The sequence below is a fragment of the Octodon degus genome, unplaced genomic scaffold, assembly GCF_000260255.1.
Source record: "Octodon degus isolate 3935 unplaced genomic scaffold, OctDeg1.0 scaffold00129, whole genome shotgun sequence".
NCBI classification, from domain to species: domain Eukaryota; kingdom Metazoa; phylum Chordata; class Mammalia; order Rodentia; family Octodontidae; genus Octodon; species Octodon degus.
In genome coordinates, this window is record NW_004524705.1 from 1606917 (window position 1) to 1628777 (window position 21861).

The following is a 21861-nucleotide window of genomic DNA, read 5'->3' on the forward strand; positions in this document are numbered from 1 at the left end:
TACTTTTGTTATTTTTTATTCTTAGTAATTCTTTACTATCATGAAAACTTTTTCTTAGTTGATAGTTTTATATATATTAACCTAATCAAATACTATGTGAGTACTCTGAATTGATCACAGATTTGTACACATGATATATTACATTCTGGCCTCTTAGTTGGACTCACAATTCAATTTTAATTTTTCAATATTATTTTGAAATAGTTAATTTAATTTTGAATTAATTTACATTTAATTTTCCAATATTGTTTAATTTTAATTTTTGTTTTATGATTTATACTGTTTGTCTTACAATCTACTTATAAGATATGGTATGATATTCTCTCCTAGTATTAGAAACTTTGAAAAGTGTATTTCCATTTTCCATTGACTTTATATTAGTTCTTTCTTGTTTTTTACACACACACACACACACACACACACACACGAAAAAGTATGTATATAACCTGACATAAGATTGATAGTGTTTTGTGGAAATCTTCAATGACCTTTTAAAGGAGTTTGTCTAATATAATTATATTTTACATATTCCTGCATAATTACCATTTTCAGAGCTCTTTATTCTTTATCCAGGACCATAAAAGCAACTTCTCTTGCCTTCTGGATTATAGTCTTTGTTACTTTCTATATGCTACATCTAGAGGTATTAGAATATTTCGAGTTTGTATAAGTGGAAAATATTTTATTTTTGGTTTTCAAAGTATGTTTGCTAAGTGTAAAATTCAGTCAGGACAGATTTTTTTTTTTAGTCCTTTGAATCAGTAAGTCTAGTTTCTTACTCACTTGATTTTTTTTTTTTCTAATGTGGAATAAGATGCTATTTAATTTTGTTCTTCCACAGCTAATTTTTTTTTCTATGTATGTGCTTTAATAGCTTTTTTCTTTACAATTAGTTTTGGATGATTTCATTTTTGTGTATCTTGGTATAATTTTATTCATATTTCTTGTGCAAAAGAAGGTTCATTTTTCTTGGAAAAATGGTGCTATAATTTTAACTAAATTCATAAATTTTAAATATTTAAATATTAATTGCCTACCCCTTTCTACTTTGAGAATTCTAATTATATAAATATAAGTTATAAGTTAATTATATAAATATAAGTTATAAGTTAATTATATAAATATAAGTTTCTTGATTTTGGCACAGAGTGAACTATTATATGACTGATCTATAAACTCTTCTTCATGTTTACTTTAATTTTTATTGTTATATTCATTTAAGTTTGTAAATAATTTTTTACAATGTGCAATTTATAATTAATCTCATGTTATATATTAATTTCCGAAATATTTTTCTAAAATTCACTGTCTACATCTTATATCTTTTACATTTCAATATTTGTCTATAATTTTTAATTTGCTATATAACTATTATTGAATTTCAATAAAGTTAGTAATGAGAAAAAAATAAGTACACCTGGGGAAGGAGAAGCTGGAATACAGGGCGTGAATGGGAGACTCGGAGGAAAGGGGGCTGCGACGCTGCGGAGAGGCTCCGGCTGGGGCGCAGAGCAGGCAGCGCCCGGGCCTGGCTGGCGGGCTGCACGGCGGGGTCCCCTCGCTGCCCGGCACGCGCGCCTGGCCGGGGCCGCCCTCCCGGGCCTCGAGCAGACCCCGCACCGGGCAGCTCTGCTTTCGCAGCCCAGCGCAGCAGCGCGGTGCGTCTGCATCCAGAGAGGGGCGAGCCTCGGAGGCCACGGGAGGCCGCAGTGCGCGCTCCCAGGCCCCGCGTCTCCGCGGTGTGCAGGGCCACGCCAAGGCCAGCGGCCACTGGGCACGGCACGGACGCTGCTGGCGCGCAGGACGGCGGGGGAGACGCGGGTGGGGCACAGCGAGGACACCTCCGCAGGTCAGGAGGCGCGCGCCCGGACGCGCGCTGCCCACGCTCTTAGCGGAGGCCTGGCAAGCAGACCTAGCGCCGAGGGGCCCGCTGTGTGGGCCGGCACCTGCGTGCCTTCAGAGGGGAGGCTGGGGCTGTCACCGCAGAGCCCAGCGCTTGGCTGCTGCAACCACCCGCGATGGCCGCGCTGCAGCGAGCCGCTCTCCGGAGACCACGCGGGAATCCACTTGGGAAAGGGCTGACCGCCTGCGCTTCCGCAGAGCCTGCCAGTACCCCTGGAAACCTTTCTAGCACCTCCAGGGGCCGCGGGGCCAGCCACCCAGGTGGTACAGGTAGGTTAAATGTCAGAATTACAGTTCAAAATTTAGTTTTTCAGGCTCAAGTCTAAGGGAAATATTTTGTAGCTCAATAAATCTTACTTTATTTTCCTTGGCATCAGGAATTTTACATTGCTATGACTATAAATTAGAAACAGAAATAAAAGCCATGCTTTAATGAACTCTACTGATAAAAAGCAGACATCTAAGAGAATCATTCCAGTGCTAGCTAATAAGTATTAGTTCTTATCTAGCATTCTAAATATATTTGACTCTTAGCTATTTTAGATTCATCATGACCTAAAAAATATTTAGGTTTTGTTCTTCTGAAAAATATAAGATTTTAGCAAAGGATTAACTGAAAAATGCAGACACACACACTTTTCTACTTATGCTCAGATAATTTCTCATTACTTTCGCACTCTAGTTTGGGAATAAGAATAATGACGCACATATCAACCTTGTGCAGTGACAGCCTGTAAGACCAAACGAATGTCCAAGTCCAGTGCCCTTAACAACGAGAGAACCACTTTCTCAACCTTTTACTCGCTTTAGACATCTTTACATTTCCAAAAGATTGCCTAAACTGTCAGTCTAATTTGCAAATATGTAATATCACAATGAGATTAGGCTGGTTATTGCCTGGGTGCCAATCATCACCTATAATATGGTAAGTATGTGAATCTTAGCAGGCCTAGGGAGCCTCCTAAAAGACCCTTTTCCTGAAGCTCACTGACTCTAGCATGCCAAGCTAGAGTCATTACATGAGCCATTACTCATGTCTGGAGTTTACTTTCCATCTTCTATACTAGAAAAAAAATCATAAAGTTACATATTCATTCAAATAATTCTGGTGATAATTTTATATAGAAAAGACACAGATAAAAAATAAAACAGAGAATACACAGCACTTACCTTGGAAATACTGTCCATATCTCCTGAGCCTAAAAAAATATAATAAGAAAGCTGTTTATTAGGTTAGAAATAGCATCATTTAGAAATTACTCCTGTAAAGAGAATTAGCCTCATCTGACTGCAAATGAAAGGAATTCTGCCTTAACTATTGTTACCACAGTCATGAAAGGGAAACATCTGAGATCGTTTATGCACCCTATTTAACTAAAATTTAAAAACATGTATGTAATTTACAAAGAAGTAGATACCTACACATATGTTCACAAATTATAAAACAGAAAATTTACATGTATAGTAATGTATGTCATTATTTGGAACCATAATTTACTATCATAACAAAAAGCAAAGTATTGTTAAGAATATTAAAAAATTGACAGCAATAAATATACATGATAAAAACTAAAAATGCCTTCAAGATACAATATTGTATTTGTTCTTGGAAAAATGAATAATCAGTATTACTTTTATCTCATAAGAAACTGATCTATACATTAAGTAACAATCAGATCTTTGCAAGAATATTAGTTTATTTCAAACTATATTATTTTTAATAATTTTCCTTCAAATAATTTTAATATTTTAACAAGATAGCATTTAAACAACATCACAAATAAAGTTAGTGTTTACCATGATTAATGTGTACTGCTAACTGCATGCCTGCACCAGGTCATGTGTAAATATGTACAGTAACACTGACCATAGAGCGGCATGAGACGCGGGCCAAGCACATGGCAAACAACCCTGAAATTCTACTCTGGGGAATAAAACAATGGAGAACCTTCTGACTACGTCAAGACATCATCTTTTTGTGACTAATTTTACAAATGAAAGGATGGGAAGGGAATTGTTTTGAAATCCACTTTGGAACAGGCTGTACATAACCGTGTGAGGCTGGAGCCCATCTCTGAGGCCCAGTGCAGAGCCCTTCAGTCCGCCTGGTACCTGACACTGTGACCTGGCCAAGGAGGGACTGGGCCTTGTATTTTAACTCCAAGTTAAATGGCCACATGTGACTAATGGCTACCGCAGTTTGTGCAGGTCAGTGACAACAAAACAAGACCTGGAGATGTAGGCAGATGAAGGATGGCTCTTTAAAAGGAAAGAAGTCAGTCAATGCGCTGCAAATAATTTCTGGATTCCCGAAGTTATACATATTTTCAAAATATCAGCTGGAAGCATTTCCTGACCTTGGATGGGGATTGCAATCTATATGTAACCTAAGTTGTCCATAAGCATAGTTTACTCAATTTAAGTAAAAGACTCTTTATAAAAGGGTCATTTATCCCCACTGGCAATTTTTACATTAGTTTCTGGTCATACCACTGAAACATGTACAAACAAGATACATTTTTCTTTTTTTTTGCATTTGTTTTGCCTAACAATATAGGGGTGCTTTGGTTCATGAACGCTTTGTTTGAAAACAATTTGGTTCACAAACAGAAGGATTTGGGATATTTTTGGTTTTATTTCCAAACTCTGGCTTGGGTGACAAAGATGACACAGCTATCTTTACCACGCAAACAAAAACGTGCACATCTTTTCCAAAGTCATGGAACAAATTATGTTCATGAGCTAGGACATCACTGTCATGTGCTTAGTGACCCAGCCAATTTGATGCCACCCATCTCTGTTGTCACTACTGTAAAGCCTCTACTCACTTGGCAGGTATTTGGTTTCTTTGGTTAGAAGGCCTTGTGAATGAAGCATGCATTCACACCTCAGTAACTCATGAAATCAGCGCTATCATGAGGAGAGTGTCGGCCACGCTGTCTCACAGTGGAATTGCTCAGATCCAGAACATGGATCTCGCTGCAGCGAGAAGGAACACGGCAGAGAACTGAAGTTCTACCCGGACTGCATCCCCAGACCGCTGGTGACAAAGAAGCCAGCTGGGAATACTGCAGTGCTCCAGGGAAGCGTGCACGGCGCGAGCACCGTGCCCCGTCTCCTCCGAGCCCAGGACACCTAGCCCGGGACAGGAGCAGGGAGCACCTGTGGCTGTGGAGGAGGCCGAGCCCTCGCACGCCCGAGTCCCAGAAGATGTGCCCGTGGCCAGGAGGCCGCCCCTTAATATTCTGAGGTAAAAGCTGCCATAGCTGGAGATGAGGGATCGCACCCTGCAACATCCACACATGGAAGGAAGGTGCAAAATCCTTACCTAGAGAGCCATTCATGTGATGCGACTCCATTCCTCCTAAGCCACCCATGGGACCATCCGAGCCCGGGCCCATTGGAAACTATTGGAGAGTGAGGAACACAAGCGTGATGACCGTGTTGCCAGCAGCTGTATCTCAGTGCTCGAGTAGCTGTCTTGATGATCATAAGACACAACCGCACGCTTCTTCATGTTCAGATAACAGTACATATTCGATCTTTTTCCGCCCCACAGCTTCTCTAGTTGGGCTGCCCATCCCTCGACCTCACTGTCTCTACGCTCTTGACACTCAGGGCAAACTTCAGCTACACCTAAGTGTCTCTTGTTTAGATATCCCTAGCTAGAAAGCACACATTCCAGGGCAGACACGAGGGGGGGCATTCTCGCCTGATTCTGGCAATTTCTACATAAACTGTGAGCAGCTCTTAGAAGCTGCCGTAAGTATTGGGTTATGAGGAAGAAGATCTCGATGGCATCTGCCAACATTAACATTCTTCTGAGCATGCCATCTGTCTTTGTTCAAGTGGACTTACTAAGTCGTGTCATCGTACAGGTTGAACAGCTAGCCCCTCTGGATAGCTGAATGGAGCCAATTCACCTTGGCAGGCTGGCTGTGTCAGTCTACGTAACTGCATGTAATGCTTGGTACAGAAGTGGATTCTCTTCTCTTTGCAGTGAAATCTTATGCTGGAAGCCTGGTATGAAGCAGCTGTGGAAGATGGGCCACGGAAGCTGTGGGGATGGGAGCCTATGACCTGCCCACGCTGGCTTCTCTTTACCTCCCTAGAATACTTCTGAGGAAACCCCGGGCCAGTGTGAAGACACCTTATCTCAAATAATCACACTTTTAGGATAAGGTAACCTACTGAAAACATTTTCTCTTTAAACTTCTTCTACACAGAGGATTTCTTCCATGCAGCATGGTGCAAAACAGTGACTGTGGTGTCCTTGTGCATGTGCACGTGTGTGTGTGTGCATGCATGCAGGTGGTGTGGGGGAAACAACCTTCAGCAGACAAGCCTGCACGGCACCATGTGTGGAGACATGGTGGCCTCCTGCCACCTGCGCAGGCGCCGTTCGTGTGCTTATTTGCACTTTTCGAGAGGAATCACAATTCTGTTGCCTAAAACTGAGCATCTAAAAGTGTGTGGGCTTTTAGTGAACGACTTAGAATACGCACCTATCACTGACAAATCAAAGAGGATGACTCCTAACTCCATGTTGCCATTCAGCTCTTATCAAAAGCACCGGTTGGCTGGAGGTTCAGAAACGAGCTAGAGCCCAACAGCCGGGGTGTGCAGGGCGTGGCCCTTTGGGTGGCCCCGCGGTGTTCAGAAGATCCTCAGACTCTGGGTGACAGACTTGGGCAGCTGACTACATAGAAACTACTCTGCACTCTTCTTCAGCTCAGCTCTTCTGTACGCACGTGTGCACTGTGGTGTCACACACTTACTATAGCTACTGTTCACGGACATCAGTATAACTATAGTAACATAAAACAATATATTTAATACAGTTACATAATGTATAAAAATGTAGTTAATGTAATGAAATTAGTTTAACTCTGTAATAGTTATATTTAGATTATCTAGTAACTGTTCTGTCATTAGTAATTTTGTTAACACGTGGCCCCTAAATCATAAACAACCACTTCCTGGGAGCTTTGTGGGAAACAACTGCAACCAAATACTTCAGAGCAAGCATGCGAGTTCTTCCAGAGAATTCTCCCAGCTCCGTATTTAAACCCTACATTTTGTAATCCAGAGAAAAACAAACACATCCAGCAATCTGTTTTCAAGGTTAACATTAAAAAACTTACAATGGAGAAAATTTAGTTATGCTAAAACCTGGTCAAAACAAATGATTCTATATAATTTTCATTTAAAAATAGTATTAATATAAGCATTGAAGTAGAATAAGATGAAAGATCCACATTTTGTAATTAAGTTTGGTTTCATATTTAAATTATATTGATGGACAATCTTGTGTGATACATTCATTTTCAGTCTCCAACATATCAATAATTTTTTTGATTTCCAATAAACTCCTCGATAATAAAATAGAATTTTTATACATTATTCAGGAAACAGAATGGAGTTGGAGGTTGAAAGTCTTCAAAACACATTTACAAAAGCATATTTACATTAGGTCTGTTGGGTCCAGGAGGCACTGCATTCATTAAAGTATACATGTTGTCTCCAGAGTTGGTTGAATCTGAAATGAAATATTACTAGATTATTATCTTCCTGTACAAGGTACAGCCACATAATCCCGGAATAACAGCTGAAGCCAGTCAGAATGCAAACAGGCAGCAGGCGGGAGCACCTGAGGCAGCCTTGCTAACGCTTGGAAACAGTGCATCACTTCCTGACCACAAACTATCACTTATGCGTCTGAAATCAGGTATAGGAGAAAAACTCCACTTCAAAAAATCAGATTGGGGGCTGGGGAAATAGCTCAGTAGAATAAGTGCTTGCCTGGCAAGCGCAAGGGCCTGAGTTCAATCCCTGGTTCCTCAAAAAAAATCAGATCTAAGGAATATCACTTGAAAAAATTTTAAATTACAGTAATTTTTTCTTTTTAAAATAAATCATGATTGTTTATGACTTTGACTTCTCCAAGCAATGCCCTGCAAGTATAAGACCAAAATCTCTTAGGTCTAGATTTAGTACCTCTTCAGTTTTCAGTATTTCCTAAAACTTCATGTACAGAAAATTTTAAAATAGGTCTTTTAAAAAAGCTATGGTAGAATATCTTGGTTTAATTCCAAAAGAAAGAAATTAGAACTAGTCCTGCTGGAATGAAAGTAAAAGCCACATTTCTTTACCAAATAAATTTGGATGTTTTTCATTTTATTCTTGACTCATTATAAATTTACACACTAATGAAAATTTATGTAACTTTTTTAGTATTTAAAAAATTCATATTTCCTATTTATTATCTAATTTTAGTGAAGTCTCAGTGTGTGGTTTTATGATGTAAAATTTAGAGTGGAAGACTAATTTTTAAAATGTAGTTAGTGCAGTGTTTATAGGGTCTCACTACGTAGGTCGGACTCGTCGTGATCTTCCTGTTTTCAGCCTCCCAAGCGCTGGGATTACAGTGGCGTGCCACCATGCCCAGTCTCCATCACTGTCTCAACACTCCCTGGGGACTGGGGACTGAACCCTGGTCCCTGCATCTGCCTAAGTAGGTGCTTTAATCCACTGAGCTATCTGGCCAGCCTTGAAAGGCTAATTTTTTACAGTAAGGAAATATCAACTTTGAAATATAGCTCATTTTCTTACAGTTGTTCACTTTTCTTAAATACAGTAGTACATCGATGTTTTCTGAACAGAAGATGTATTCCGTAAGATGCGCGCTGCACTGACTTGAGACAGAAGCGAAGCACGCATGCTCTCTTGAGCTGCGTCGTGGCAGGCGGGAGTCAGCCGCCTCCTCACAGCCAGCAGGAGCCCACGGCTGACCTCTGCAAGCCGGCGACCTCGCTGCACCCGCATCTCCTATGCAGGCGGAGCCCCGTCATTGGCAGGCTATGACCTCGGGGTCGGCCGGTGACAGGGTGGCGGCAGCACTGACGCAGTTGGCGCGGCCCTGGGCAGAGGCCTGCGCCGCTGGCCTCCCACCCGAGGCGCGAGGCTCCCTTTCCCAGGGCTGCGCTGTGCTCTCCCTCCCAACCTGCCCTCTCCAGCGCCCCTAGCTGAACTCTGCTCTCTTAAGGCCCCCTTCAAGTGCTGCCTCGTCCACAGCTGTATCCTGACATTTTGGGGTACGCAGGGCTCCCCACTAATGGCGCCCATCTTGCATTCTGGTTAAGATTTTATTTGTTGAGTTTGCCTTGGCATCCAGCCCAGCTACCACTGCTCGCTGACAGAAGGAAGACGCCGGGCCCCACCGCCCGGCACGTTGGACAGGGACTGCCGTCTCGGGTGTACTTAACTAAGGGGGCAGACTCTATGAGGAAAAGCTGTCTTTCAGAACATTTCGGACAGCATTTTGAACAAATGAAACCTTTACACTGGTTTTCAACTATAGAAAATAGCTGCATTCTTTGTGAAAGGAAAAATGGTCTGTAAACTTTAAATATGCAAACTTTGATAAATTTATCACTTTTAAGACCAATGGAGAATATAACTTCACCTGAAAAGAAAAACAGGAGTAGGAGCTTAGGGTGGTATTTCCAAGGGGATGTCTGGATTTTTTCCTTTGTAAGAAAGTGCATATTCTGCACCACTTTTTGGTGCTGGGGTTGTTGGCTTACTGTTAGAAGAGTAACTGTGATAAAGGACGAATATATTAAAAAAAATACAGAAATGCTAGGAAGGCACACTGGTGGCAATTTCTGACTTGAGAAAAGGAAGAGGTAAGATTATTTATGCCCTGAAGTGTCCAAGACTGTCCAAATAGACTTTACTCCTGGAGCGAATGAAGGATTTGTTAATACATGCTTCCTTCATAGATTACATTAATGTGTCACAGCCTAAGAGTGCAAACACCAGTGTCACACAATCCCACCTTCAGTGAATTGTTTCATTTCTAATGAGAGTGCCATAAAAGACACCATAAAAGTTTACTGAAAAGTTATTTACTGGTATGTTTACTGATATTGGATTTAAAATATCCATATGACTTAGATTTCAACAAACTAGTTAGATGCTTGAACTGGGCAACAAAATATAACTAAAAATTATTCTGCTTATAAAAGTTTGCCATCTAGTTCATCAGCAAGCAGTCATCACTGATAGCTTTGCCATTTTTTAAGTTCTTAGATTTCTGCTCTCTCTCTGTCTCTACACACACACACACACACACACACACACGACATATAATTGAGTCATGAGCATTTATTTTTCTATGTCACTGAAAATTTTTTGACAATTTTAATTATATCAAATGTCATAAAATTAGTTGGGGTAGGATTGAAGGCTGTGTCTCCTATTTCACTACTGGGTATACTAAATGGGCACCCTGCACATGATCTTGGATTGTATCTACAGTCATTTTTAGTACTACGGTTATGAGAGACCCATGGCAGGAGCTTTTCCGTGAGTCCACGTCACCCAGAGCACTTTCTACAACAACTGCCAATTTCAGCTCCAATCACTAATCTCCAAACACATTTCATAGTCTATATTAAAGTCTCAAGGAGAAAGAATACAGTTATTGGAAATAATTATGTCAAATGATAATGGATATACTGAAATAGACTTTAATATAGATTTAAAAAAACTTTTCCTACTACATAGTAAATTTATTAATCAGTAAATTCACAGAGACATGCAGGGTGAATAATACTGTGACCACACCTATATGCATCTTAGATGATAGATGTAATGGGTCTGATCGGCTAGTTTAAACCCAACAGATGTGTGTGCATTTAGGGTCTTACTTATATAAGAATGGGCTAATCTGAGATTTGGATCTTTTCTTGGTTTCAAGGACTCTTTAGAGTAGATAAATTGTTAGACAACTCACATAAATCAACACAGTTTGCATACTGACTAAATCTGTTACCCACACAATAGAAATTTTCTAAAGAAGTAACTAGAAAATCATTATTTGAGGACTCTACCTCTTCCTTCCTGCTGCCTCTCCCTAACTTCTTTAACTTTTTGTGAGACAATGAATATGACTTTTTCGTGATTTCATTCTTCAGCCGTGTGTGCACGTGAGCAGTCGGGCCGCTGTACGTACCTGCCGGGCTGGGCATGACAGGAGTCCCGGGTGGCCCGCCACCTCCAGGGGGACCCTAAATGATTACAAGATGGCAGGAGAAATAAGGCACTTCGTTAATATAAAGAAAACACAGAACCCAAGTTACACTTATCTCTGTAACAATCCAAATTTTTTAAACGAAGGAACTCTTTTCTCCATTATTGTTTTCTTTACAAAGTCATTCCAATGTTATCTATAACGTAATTTTTTTTAAATTTTATTTATTTATTTGTGTGTGTGTGTGTGTGTGTGTGGCCTGCTCAGCCCACCAGGGGGCGGGGCTGGCTGGCATGTGGTGCTGGGGGTAGAACCGCGGTCCTGGTGCTTTGCTAAGCTTGTTCGAAGTAGGTGCTTTAGACCACTGAGCCATCTCACCAGCCCCTCTATAACATAATTTAACTGATCTATGTTGAGGCTGTTTTGACAAGTTTCCAAAAACAATGGGCCTGAAACAGATTTATTATTCATGACTTCACCACACCAGGTGGAATGAGGTTAAGCTGAAACTACTTAATGGAAGCTTTACAAATCCATAAAATAGAAATAATTATTGTGTTCTTGTGATTTAGTTTCCTGCAATTACCTTACATTTTGTATTACTGGTTCTATTTATAGGAAACCAAAAAGATGTTTAAAAACCAAAGAACGTGAATTGGGAGATTGGCATTTTACAAAACCACACCAGCGCTGTTCTCTGGGCCCCATCGGCGAGCCAGGGCTGCGGCGGTGGCTCCCTGCACGCTCCTGACACTGAGGTTCACCTTCGAACTCGGGCAGAGCGCAGTGGACTGTGGGGACTTGCTCAGGACACCACCGTGGGAAACCCGGGGATGGGTTTCAGATTTTTCATGTTAACTCTTAGGTGACCAGTTTTTCACTTTATTCTGAGTATGCAAACATGACCTACTAATTATGTCAAATAATATATGTACAGCATATATGTATATGCAAGATAGTTAGGACAGAAATACAGCTGCTTTCTCTTAGTTCAATGAGAAGAAAGGTTTATACTAACTTTGCTTAGACAAGATAGCATGTCTGTACCCTGTCCTCTAGAGAGTAACTACTACGAAGACAATGTGCAATGTATTCATTATTGTAACTACCTTACTAACCTGTTTGAAACTGTTTCATTGCTATTTTATCTTTTCTCATTAAAATGAATAAATTTTTTTTTAAAAAAGTATTTGCTATTTCATAAACACTTTAAACTTCCTTTCAAATGAAAGTCTGTATTTTCATCAGGTTTCTCCTTAGTGACTTCTGTAAACCAGTCGTATAGACTGAAGACGGCCAGACTGTGTCCATGTTCGCGCTCGGAGGGCTACGTGGCGTCTTCAGGCCCAGGGCAAGGGGCGCTTCTTGCCAGCGAGCAGCATGCTGCTCCGTGGGGGATCTCGGCGGCTTCTCACGCACTTTTTCCCTACTCCAGTGGCCCATGCCGCCTAAATCTCCTTCAGGACAGATTTTCCTTGTGGCATTGTACCCAGGCATTTTTGTTAGCATTTTCCCATAAATACCATAACACATCATTCCTTATGATGGTCTTAAGATGCCTTAAGGGTCATGTGCTGAGGGTGACAAGGACATCTGTGAGTTCAGGAGTTTATATGAAGACTGTTAATTTAACTTCAGGTCTATAGGAATTTCTGGAAAAATTTAGCAGGTGTTAAATAATAATGAGAAAAAGATAGATGTTCTCAGTTTCTAAGAATGCTAATCTAAAAGATCTCTCCAAATTGCGAGAGCCGCTTTGTGACTGGGAGGAACTTCAGTGTCTCCTAGGCCTTCAGGGAGGAGCGGACTGGGAGCGTGGGGGTATTCTCCAGAGGAACTGCAACCCCAGTCGGCCTCCTGTGACCGGGATTCTCTCCTTGCGATTGGCTCTAGAGAGCACTGCACTGCCTTGCGAAATGTATGCGGAAGGGAAACGTAGTTCTCCGGGCAATTCTGGCCAGATTGGTAACTGCTTCGCTCACGAACATCGGCATACGTACTGAGGATGACAGACAAAACGACTCAAGATGTTCACTTCGTGGCCAATACTCTGGGGCTCTTCTTAACATCTGGACAGCTATTTCACCAAGCCAATAAAACGGAGCATCAGCTCTTACAAGCAAGCACACCCAAATGCACTCACCACGTAATTCCCCGGCGAGGCTGAGGAGTAGGGTATCTGGAACATGAACAGGATAAGACACGGATTTTCATTCATGTGATGGCATGGGGCTGGCTTTATCAACTCTCAAAGTATCACAAAGGACAGTAAAAGATAAAGGAATTTACAGCTGTTATAAGTGACAGATAATTAGATAACTGCACATTATCTTTGATCTACAAGAAAAAAACGAACCATCAGACAAAGGAATGTAGACCATCACAGCTTGAAGTTACACTGGCTGTGGGTCAGCTGTATACACTGCTCAATACCAATGATTTGTTCTGTAAATAAAGATACATACTTAAAAAGGTAATACCAAGACACCACAACGTCCTAAGTTAGTAGGGTTTATAGACACAACTTCTAGACCATGTACCCTTAAAGAACTGACAGCTCCCCACACTCCTGCTGCGAGGGCAGGGCTTGATGTTGCCCTCACTTTTCCTTGCCCGGCCCAGGTGGCAGGGGAGTGCAGAACAGGGACCATATGCGGGCGACAAATCCCCCTTTTCTTTCCAAATCAAGCTCTTCAACAAGCTCTTTTATAGGGACGAGAGGCCGTTAACACAGGGGTGCTATGATACTTTAAAAATTGGTAACTAGAAGAATAATGTTTAAAAATAAGCCTCTGAGTATGGATATGAACAGGGAAAGTTAAACGCAAGCATGTCCTGTTTTCATACAAGCTGACCTACTCACTGGAATGGAGACACTGTTTTGCCCTTTCCTGAAAACGCCCACTGGCTAGTTCTCCTAGAGTCAGGGTCCTCAGGAGCATGGAGGACCCTCCGTGCCAAGACGCCCTCCACCACCCAGCTCCTGCCACGTCACTAAGCCACCAACAGCAAGAGTAACGACAAGCAAGAACAAGCAAGAGTAACGACGCACGCGAAGCCAGGCTCTCCTCTGCTTGAAAACTCCGGTGTGGCCTACTTGGCATCATGCGGCCCGCAAATCTTCCCTCCCTCCTGGCCTGCCATCCTTTTGCCTTCAGCATGGACCCCGTTCCTCAAGGCCCTGTGGTGGTGGCTGAACCCCGCTCATGTCCAGAGTCACCGGGGAAGGCGCACGGAGCTCTCAGTCATCGCGTGTCTCCTCCATGTGAGGACAGAGAACACTCGCCTCTTTCCTCCTTGAGCTGTCTGTAGCTCAGGATTGATGGGAGCCGAGCTGGCTGAGGGCTAGGCTGCCGAGCACAGTGTCTGCAGACAGGATAAGGAGGGCTGCGACTCTCAAAGGATTCAAGGACTATGAAACTGTCAACCTTAAGACAGGACAGTTCTCTCCACTGCCACAACTTGCTGCTTGAAGAAGTGTTCGACCTAAACCTCCCAAGGTCCTGCTCAGTTTCCCGCCTTTACTTCAGCTATCCATTCCCTTTGTTTGAGAACCCAATAAAATGGGTGCTTCAGAGAAACCCTTGTCTTAGCTCCTGCACCCCACAAACCATGACTGCATTTGTCCTTATTGAGTTCTTTCCTGTAAGCTCGTCCATAAGATTGACTCTCTGGCCAACTCCCGGTACAGAATCCTGAGCGGTGCCTCACAGAGCCTTCAACGCAGGCAGCTGCCCTCCCCATCACCAGCTGCTGTGCCCAGGACTGTGGCCGGCTCCCGTCCCCCAGCCTGTAATCACCTGAAGCTGCTCTGTGACAGTGCACAGCCTGTGCCTGGCCACCTGCCCTCCCTTCTGCGGATGCATAGCTGCAGCCTCCTGTACAGAGACAGGAAGGACCCCTGCTCTCAGGACCCTGCCTGCAGCACTCTGGGCTCCCACACGCTATCCTGCACCTGACTCACCCGTGCCTGCTTGGCCAGGCTCTCTCTGCTGGCCTGGGATTAGGGCGGCTCTCTGGTGCCCAGCAGCTTTCCACTGTTCTCCAGCGCCTGAAATTGTTACCTTACGCCTGCTGTGCTTATTCTGATCTCTTGGAGCACCTCTCAGCCAGCTTTTCTGTGTAGAGCAGATGCTTCCCTAGGCCCCAAACATGCTCTGCACCGCGCGTTATGTGCTCACGCACCGCGGTGGTGTCTGGCGCGGCTTTGTGCAGGCCCTGGGCTTGGGACGATGTGCCCCGAAGCTCAGTCCCCTTGGTGGGCCTGGGCGGGAGGCCCTGCTGGCAGTGCAGCCCACCTCTGGGGGACACATTCCCAGACCCGGATCTCGCGATACAGTGCGCAGCAGCTGGTGCAGCCCCTCAGCCTTGGGCATCTGAGGCTCTCCTGCAGAGGCGACCAGCCTGTGAGGCCAGTTAGGCCTCCTGCTGCGCACGGAAGCCAAGTTCACGCTGTGCCGTGATTTCCAGCTCAACACTGTTCTTTACAGATTTAAATCTTCATCTGTTCATCCATGGTAGACACAGAAAGGCAAGCTTTCTGCTTCTCTCTAAAGCAAGCTCCTCCCAACAATCCCATCCCCTTTTAAGTTCCTGTACCTTTAGTATTTTAAATTTTTCTTCCTTTTGGCTCTTTCAAGAATACTTAATTATAATTTTTCAGTGCTTTAAAACATTTTGCTTTCTTACCCAGCTGCCTACTTTCTTCCCTGTGGCCCTAGGCAAGCTTCCTGAAGTCGGGTTACACTGTTTCTACGCTGCATTCCTTAGTGACCTGACTAATCAGCACCGCGAACCCCGGTCCTGCCCAGTTTCCAGAACTCACACTCACACTTTTTTTTTTTTTTTTTTTTTGGTCTTTTTGAGACAGGGTCTTGCTACGCAGCTCAGGCTGGCCTTGAGCTCACTGCGTAACACAGGCTGGTCGAACTTGCAATGATCCTCCTGCCTCAGCCTCCTCAGTGCTGGGGTTATAGGGGTGGGCTACCATGCTGGGCTCAACCCTTGCACTCCTGACAGTCATTCGGAGGGCGTGATAACACAGTGTGACAACTACAAAACACAACAACCCCGGGTGGAGTGTTCTTGGGTACAGGAGATACATTTGAGGGAAGCGCTAGGAGAGAGGCTGTGTCCCCCAGAGCGTGAGAGGGGTTGGGGAGATGGCGGGAGGAAGGGCAGCACAGGAGAAGGCACACGGCTCTGGGGAAATGCTGTGCCATCTTCTCGGGGAGTGAGGACGCTGCGGCCCGGGCTGGGACGGAGGTGGGCGGGAAGCATCAGAGGCGTTGAGTTCCACGGAGCCACAGTCACGTTTCGGTTTTCGGGAGAGGACTCTAGAGGCGCTGGGGAGCCCGGGCCCAAGTCAGAAGAGAAGAAGAAAGAGCTGGGGAGGCGCTGTGAAAAGCAGGGCTAGGACACTTTGGGAGTCCCTGCACACGTTACTTGGCAGAGGAGGGAAGGAAAGACTAAGGTTAACTCCTGGGGTTCTGGCGTGGGGCTGGGTGGGGGACAGGTCACTCCAGTGGACACAGGTCAGGCTGTGTTTGGAGAAAGGTCTGCTGTGGCCTTTGCAGGTCTGATAGACATCGAGGTGGGACTGCTCTCTAGCCATTTAGAAATATAGTCCAGAAATGGTTTGAGCTCAGAACTAAAGATATAGCTCTAACTAAAAAGCTTCTACTTTGTCCTGGAGACAATATGTGAGCTAGAATTTCACTGAATTTTGTGATAATTAATCCATATAAAATACATTAAAACTGGCAACACCCTAGGACACAGCTCGGCGATCTAAGTGCCTTCCTGGCCAGTGCAAAGACCTGGGTTTGATCCCTGATATCACTTGCCGGGCTGGCCCCAGAACTCCAGGCATTCCGTGACGGCCACCAAAACCAGGCATGGTGGCGCACACCTGTAATCCCAGCACCGGGGAGACTGAGGCAGGAGGATCACTATGAGTCAGAGCTGTGTAGCAAGATCCTATACCAAAGAAAGAAAGAAAAAGAATCACCAACTGAGAATGGGTGGATAACATCACTGCCTGACGACTGGGAAAATCAAGGCATGGCTGGCTGGGCTTCATTCTTAAGGTCCCATGGCCTTCTGAGACAACACACCCAAAAATAAATCGTCCAATAATATAACAACCATTGTTAATTAGCTATTCCTGTTTTGGAAATGTGTCACATATGTATTACTGTCTGTTACCCTCTTTCTGTCTTTTTTTCTATTTGTTTTTGCTTTTCAAAATAAAATAAAAACAAAACAAAACAAAAAAGTCCAAAGGAGCACTGTATTGACACTATGAAAGAATAAAGAAATGCTACCACAGCAATAAATAAATAAATAAATAACAGACATTTATAAAAACCCAGCAACCAAATGCTGCAGAGGTCGGTCTGATGCCACTGGGAGCTCTCCTGCTGGGCTGTGACGTCTGGGACCCTTCTGATGGGGACCCTGGTGGGCATGGCAGTGGGTGGGGCAGCTTCAGAAGCCTCAGTCACCCCTGCAGGGGTCCTGGCTCTCCTGGCCTAGCGCTGGGGGTGGCTGGGAGTAGGACTGGAGGGGAGGGGAACGGCCGCAGCTCTCCTGGAAGCAGCCGTCTGCCCCCACCCCTCACAGCTCCACACGGGTGTGGGCCTGGGGCTGAAGGTCTCTGGGTTTGGTCCTGGGTCAGCACTGCAGGAAAGTTCCAGTCAGTGGAGAGAGACAGAGGGGAGGCTCACTCGGAAGAGCGAAGAAGCAGGGGACTCGACCAGAAGGGACACAGAAAGTGGAGGGGCTGGCGCTGCGCAGAGGAACGCTTCTCTGATGGAGGCAAGATGGTGAGCTTGGACTAAAGGATCTAAAGAGATTCAAGTCCAGTGGTCTTTATATTATTTTTTCTATAAAATACAAGACAATTTCGGTTAACAGAGCAGGGGCCAGAGATCATGCAAGGGCCGCAGGGACACAAAGACCCGTAAGGGCCACTGAGCTGAGCAGCAGCAGCAGCTGGCTGAGGGAGCACACGCTGACCTGCGGGCCGACGCAGGCAGCGCTTGGCTGCGGGTCAGCATCGTGGCCTCCGATTACAACACAGCGTGTGCAGTGTGATAGGGACCGTGCTCTGAACGCCGTGAGAAACGGGACATCTGGAACCCCAAACTCCTTTTCTATCCACCCAAACAGATTTCTCCCGCGTTCCTAGTTCTGCTGTGTTATGACCATTTTCAAAAAAATTGTGGTGCAAAGACTTGAACTCACGTTCGGATTTGTCTTTCTCTTTGTCCTTAAATCCTCCCTTTCATACTGCTCTGTACTTCCTTAAAAATCCCCACTATGATGATACGAAAGATAAAAACGAAGATGTAGAAGGTGAGCAAAATCAGACCTGGAAGGTCAGAATCATAAAACTACAAGAATCAATTCTTTGACAAACGAGGAAATTAAGGGCCATATACTTTATCTGCTAAGCTAGAGAGAAATTCAAGAGCTGCTATTAGGAGCCGAATATCGGGAACTGTAGAGTCCCACCACCCAGGAAGCGGCATCATCGCAGGGAGCAGGCCACCCTGGAGAGGTGTTTTCCAACGATCAGTGAGACTCAGGTTCCAGCTTTCCTTAGCGGGGAGCCAGTAAATGCCACTTTTTAGTGCTCTTTTGGAAAGGGAGCATCTGTCGTACAGGGAGTGCCGATGCTAGTGTTCCCTTGTCTTGCGGAACCTCCTTTCTTCCTTGAAGGGCTGCCCTTTCTCCTGCCTGCCACGCTGGCCCTGCCGCCCCTCCCTGGCCAAGCGATCCCCTTATATCACTCCACATGGCGCGGCAGGGGCCTCGCTGACTGCGATTGCGGACAACGTACAACACACTCTTCATGACAGCTATTTTCAGTTCTCTTGCTTAACTGATAAGAGTTTTGTTCTCTTGGTGTAAACCTGGAGCTTCCTCTGGCTTCTTGCTCGGATGAGCAGCATGCAGCTAGGAAACACACAGAACCAGGGTCCAGATGACTGACTGGAACCCTCCAGACCAAATGTATCCAAAGTCACACTGAAAATTGGACTTCTCAACACACAGTGCAACAACATTCTCTCCCAGAATGAATCTAGTTTGGCTGATATTGTCTATTTTGTAAGAAGAAGTATTTATTTTCAATAAAAATGCTTGATAGTGATTAGAACTTCCTGTATAGCTGGGCATGCGGTGCATGCCTATAATCTTAGCACCCAGTAAGCTGAGGCAGGAGAACTGCCATGAGTTCAGGGCCAGCCAGCCTGGGCTACAGAGCAAGACCCTATCTCAAAGCACATATAATTTCTTGTAAAAAAGATAAAATATAAAAGAGGCCATCTCCAGGGCTCAGGCTGGATGGGACAACTCGGGCAGAGCTGGGAGCTCAGACACTAAGGGCACATTTCAGAGAGAAAGGCGGACCGGCTTGCAGGTTCTATAAAGCTCAGCCTATTCTAGCATCCTACATCCACTAAATACAACGCTCTGCACTCCATGAGCACATCTGTACAAGAACAGGACGGCGAGGAGAGACAAGCCGTTGCTGCAGGAGCAACAACTCACCACGGAGCAGGAGTGGAGAACAGAAAATATCCACTTGGTAACCAAGCAGGTTAAAAAAGGGCGATTCATGTAAGAATCATCAGTGGATGCCAAAAATACTCGATGAAAGTACAAGGAGGAGCAAGATGTTTCCTATAGTTTTGTTTGTTCACTTCTTTTCTTTTCATTCTTTGCTTTTTCTTTTCTTTTCTTTTTGAGATCCAGTCTTGCTATGTCAGTTAAACTATGTGCTCATTAAACTCACTGTGGAGCCCAGGCTGTCCTTGAACTCATATCGAGTCCTCCTGGTTCAGCCTCCTGAGTACTGGGATTACAGGTGTGTGCCACCACATCTGGCAGCTTTAAAGTATGTTTGGAGTTAATAACTGGCAAGGAAAAAAAATAGTGCTTCTGCAGTTTTAGAAAGCTGATGAGAAAGGCCTCAGCCAATGTTCGAAATTAACTTGGCTGGTCACGAGATAGATGGTTGGTGCCTCCTGGTATGACGCCCCAGAAAGTCCCAACACTATTCCTGCAGGGGCCCCGCAAGCTTATGCGACCCATGTCTAGCATCGCAGGAACCAAACACGGGGGCTGCCTGACAGCCACAGGCTGCAGGGAACAGCCGCGACGGTCCCAGGATCAGGGGCAGGGATGCAGTAGATGATGCACAGGGGAACTGGGTCTCTCTTCTCACAAATATCATGCGACAATTGGTAAAATCTGAAAGTTTATAGATTAGAAAACTGCATTAAATCAGTGTTAATTCTCTTATTTTGATGATTGCTTTGGAGTTCAGAAAGAATATTTTTAGGAACACAAACTAAAGTATTTTGGGATAAAATTTTAGGAAATGTCAAGAAAATGTGTGTTTATACGGAGGGAGGAAGTGGTGTGTCATGCCTGCACCCCGGGACTCTGGGGAAAGGGCCTATGGGAATTCATCCTTGCAAGTTTCCTGTATTACCTCAAAATAATTCCTGTGAGTAAGGCATACCTAAACATAGCAAAAATATAATGCCCAGTTCACCATGCTGCCTGGACGCAACGAGACGTCCTCTCCTGAAAGCACCCGAGGTGGCTGTGATGTCAAATGTGCACGGGAAGTGCGCGCCACCTGACACTCCCAGCACCTGGGAGTCCTCTGCATCCTCTGCATCTGCATCACGACCTTCAGAGCCATGACACTGAAATCATGTTACTGCAAAGACTGACAGCTCTGTTCTCAGCCTGCAGACATTAGATGACACTAACGAGAGAAAAATGTCTGTGCAGTCAAACCACCGCCACAAAAGCGTAAGGGAAATCCCGAAGTGTCAGGAAAGCAGAAGCAGGAGGGTGAGGTCACTACAGCACACAGCCTGTACACTGGGACCCAGAGGGAGGGACACAGACATGTCACCATGGTAACCCGGCATTCTCTCCCGTCAGTGAGTATATCTGGCAACCTTGGGATTCTTACAGCTCTCAGAGAAGTTCAGACTAGGCCAGTTCAGTTTACCTGCACCGCCGCCCTCATCTTTATTTTTCAAATTCTTCAACTGGCATTGACGGTATGTGTACAGTAGCTCTTGAAGTAAAACATAAATAACTAAAAGTGACGCACAGTTTTCTACAAATATATATAAAAAGCTTCTTTCTGGGTGAACAAAGAAGTGAATGCATGAATTCTAATGTTTTCAAAACAACATTTTCTTTTCTTTGGTGCCAGGGACGGAACGGGACCTTGTACTGGCCAGGCAGACGTTCATGCCACTGAGCCACATCCCTGGCCTCATTTCTGTTTTTGTGAAATGTTACAAAGTGAAAAACAAACAAGAATTAAAAAGATACTCACTGAATTGGCATTTGTTGGGTTTGGCCAAGGTCTGCCACCACCTGGACCCCTAAAAATAATAAGATAAATGAAATTTTACACTGCTTTTAATGTAAGTCATATACAACTAATCATAAAATATTATTTACAAATTAGTTACTATGCAATTCTAGTTCAAAACTGAAATTATTTTCTTTATATTTTCATAGCTTTTTTTATTCCTTAAATAAAAAAGTACCATTTCATGAAAGTTTTTCTCCCAAATTAAACACCTTTTCGGTAAGGCCAGTTTTAACATTTCTTATTTTTATACATAAATATATTAAGCACCAATAACAATACATACATGTACCTAAGTCATTATGGTACTTTTGTAACAAATGAAATATAAACTACAACTTGCGACATAAATACAAGAGCCGCCTACATCTCACTCGAATAACCTTATCTGTCCCCATCGACCTCCACAGTGACTGCCCTTTAGAGCTACAGATAACTGAGTGGACATAAAGGGGATTTAAAGTTACCTCCTTTTCAAAAATACCATGTCGCATCAAATGTTCCTTTA

The 21861-nt window shown here is 44.1% G+C and overlaps 1 protein-coding gene across 1 annotated transcript in view; it reads right to left on the reverse strand.

Annotated features, from left to right (window-relative positions):
* Ssbp2 (single stranded DNA binding protein 2) overlaps positions 1–21861 on the reverse strand; it is a 182578-nt gene that overhangs the window by 21217 nt on the left and 139500 nt on the right. Inside the window, exons 10-15 of the mRNA XM_023700977.1 lie at positions 21315–21363; positions 13083–13118; positions 10922–10976; positions 7371–7441; positions 5231–5309; positions 3073–3101 (exon numbers count right to left, since the gene is read on the reverse strand). Of these exons, the coding sequence (XP_023556745.1) occupies positions 3073–3101; positions 5231–5309; positions 7371–7441; positions 10922–10976; positions 13083–13118; positions 21315–21363 (319 nt within the window). The remainder of the gene's footprint in view (positions 1–3072; positions 3102–5230; positions 5310–7370; positions 7442–10921; positions 10977–13082; positions 13119–21314; positions 21364–21861) is intronic.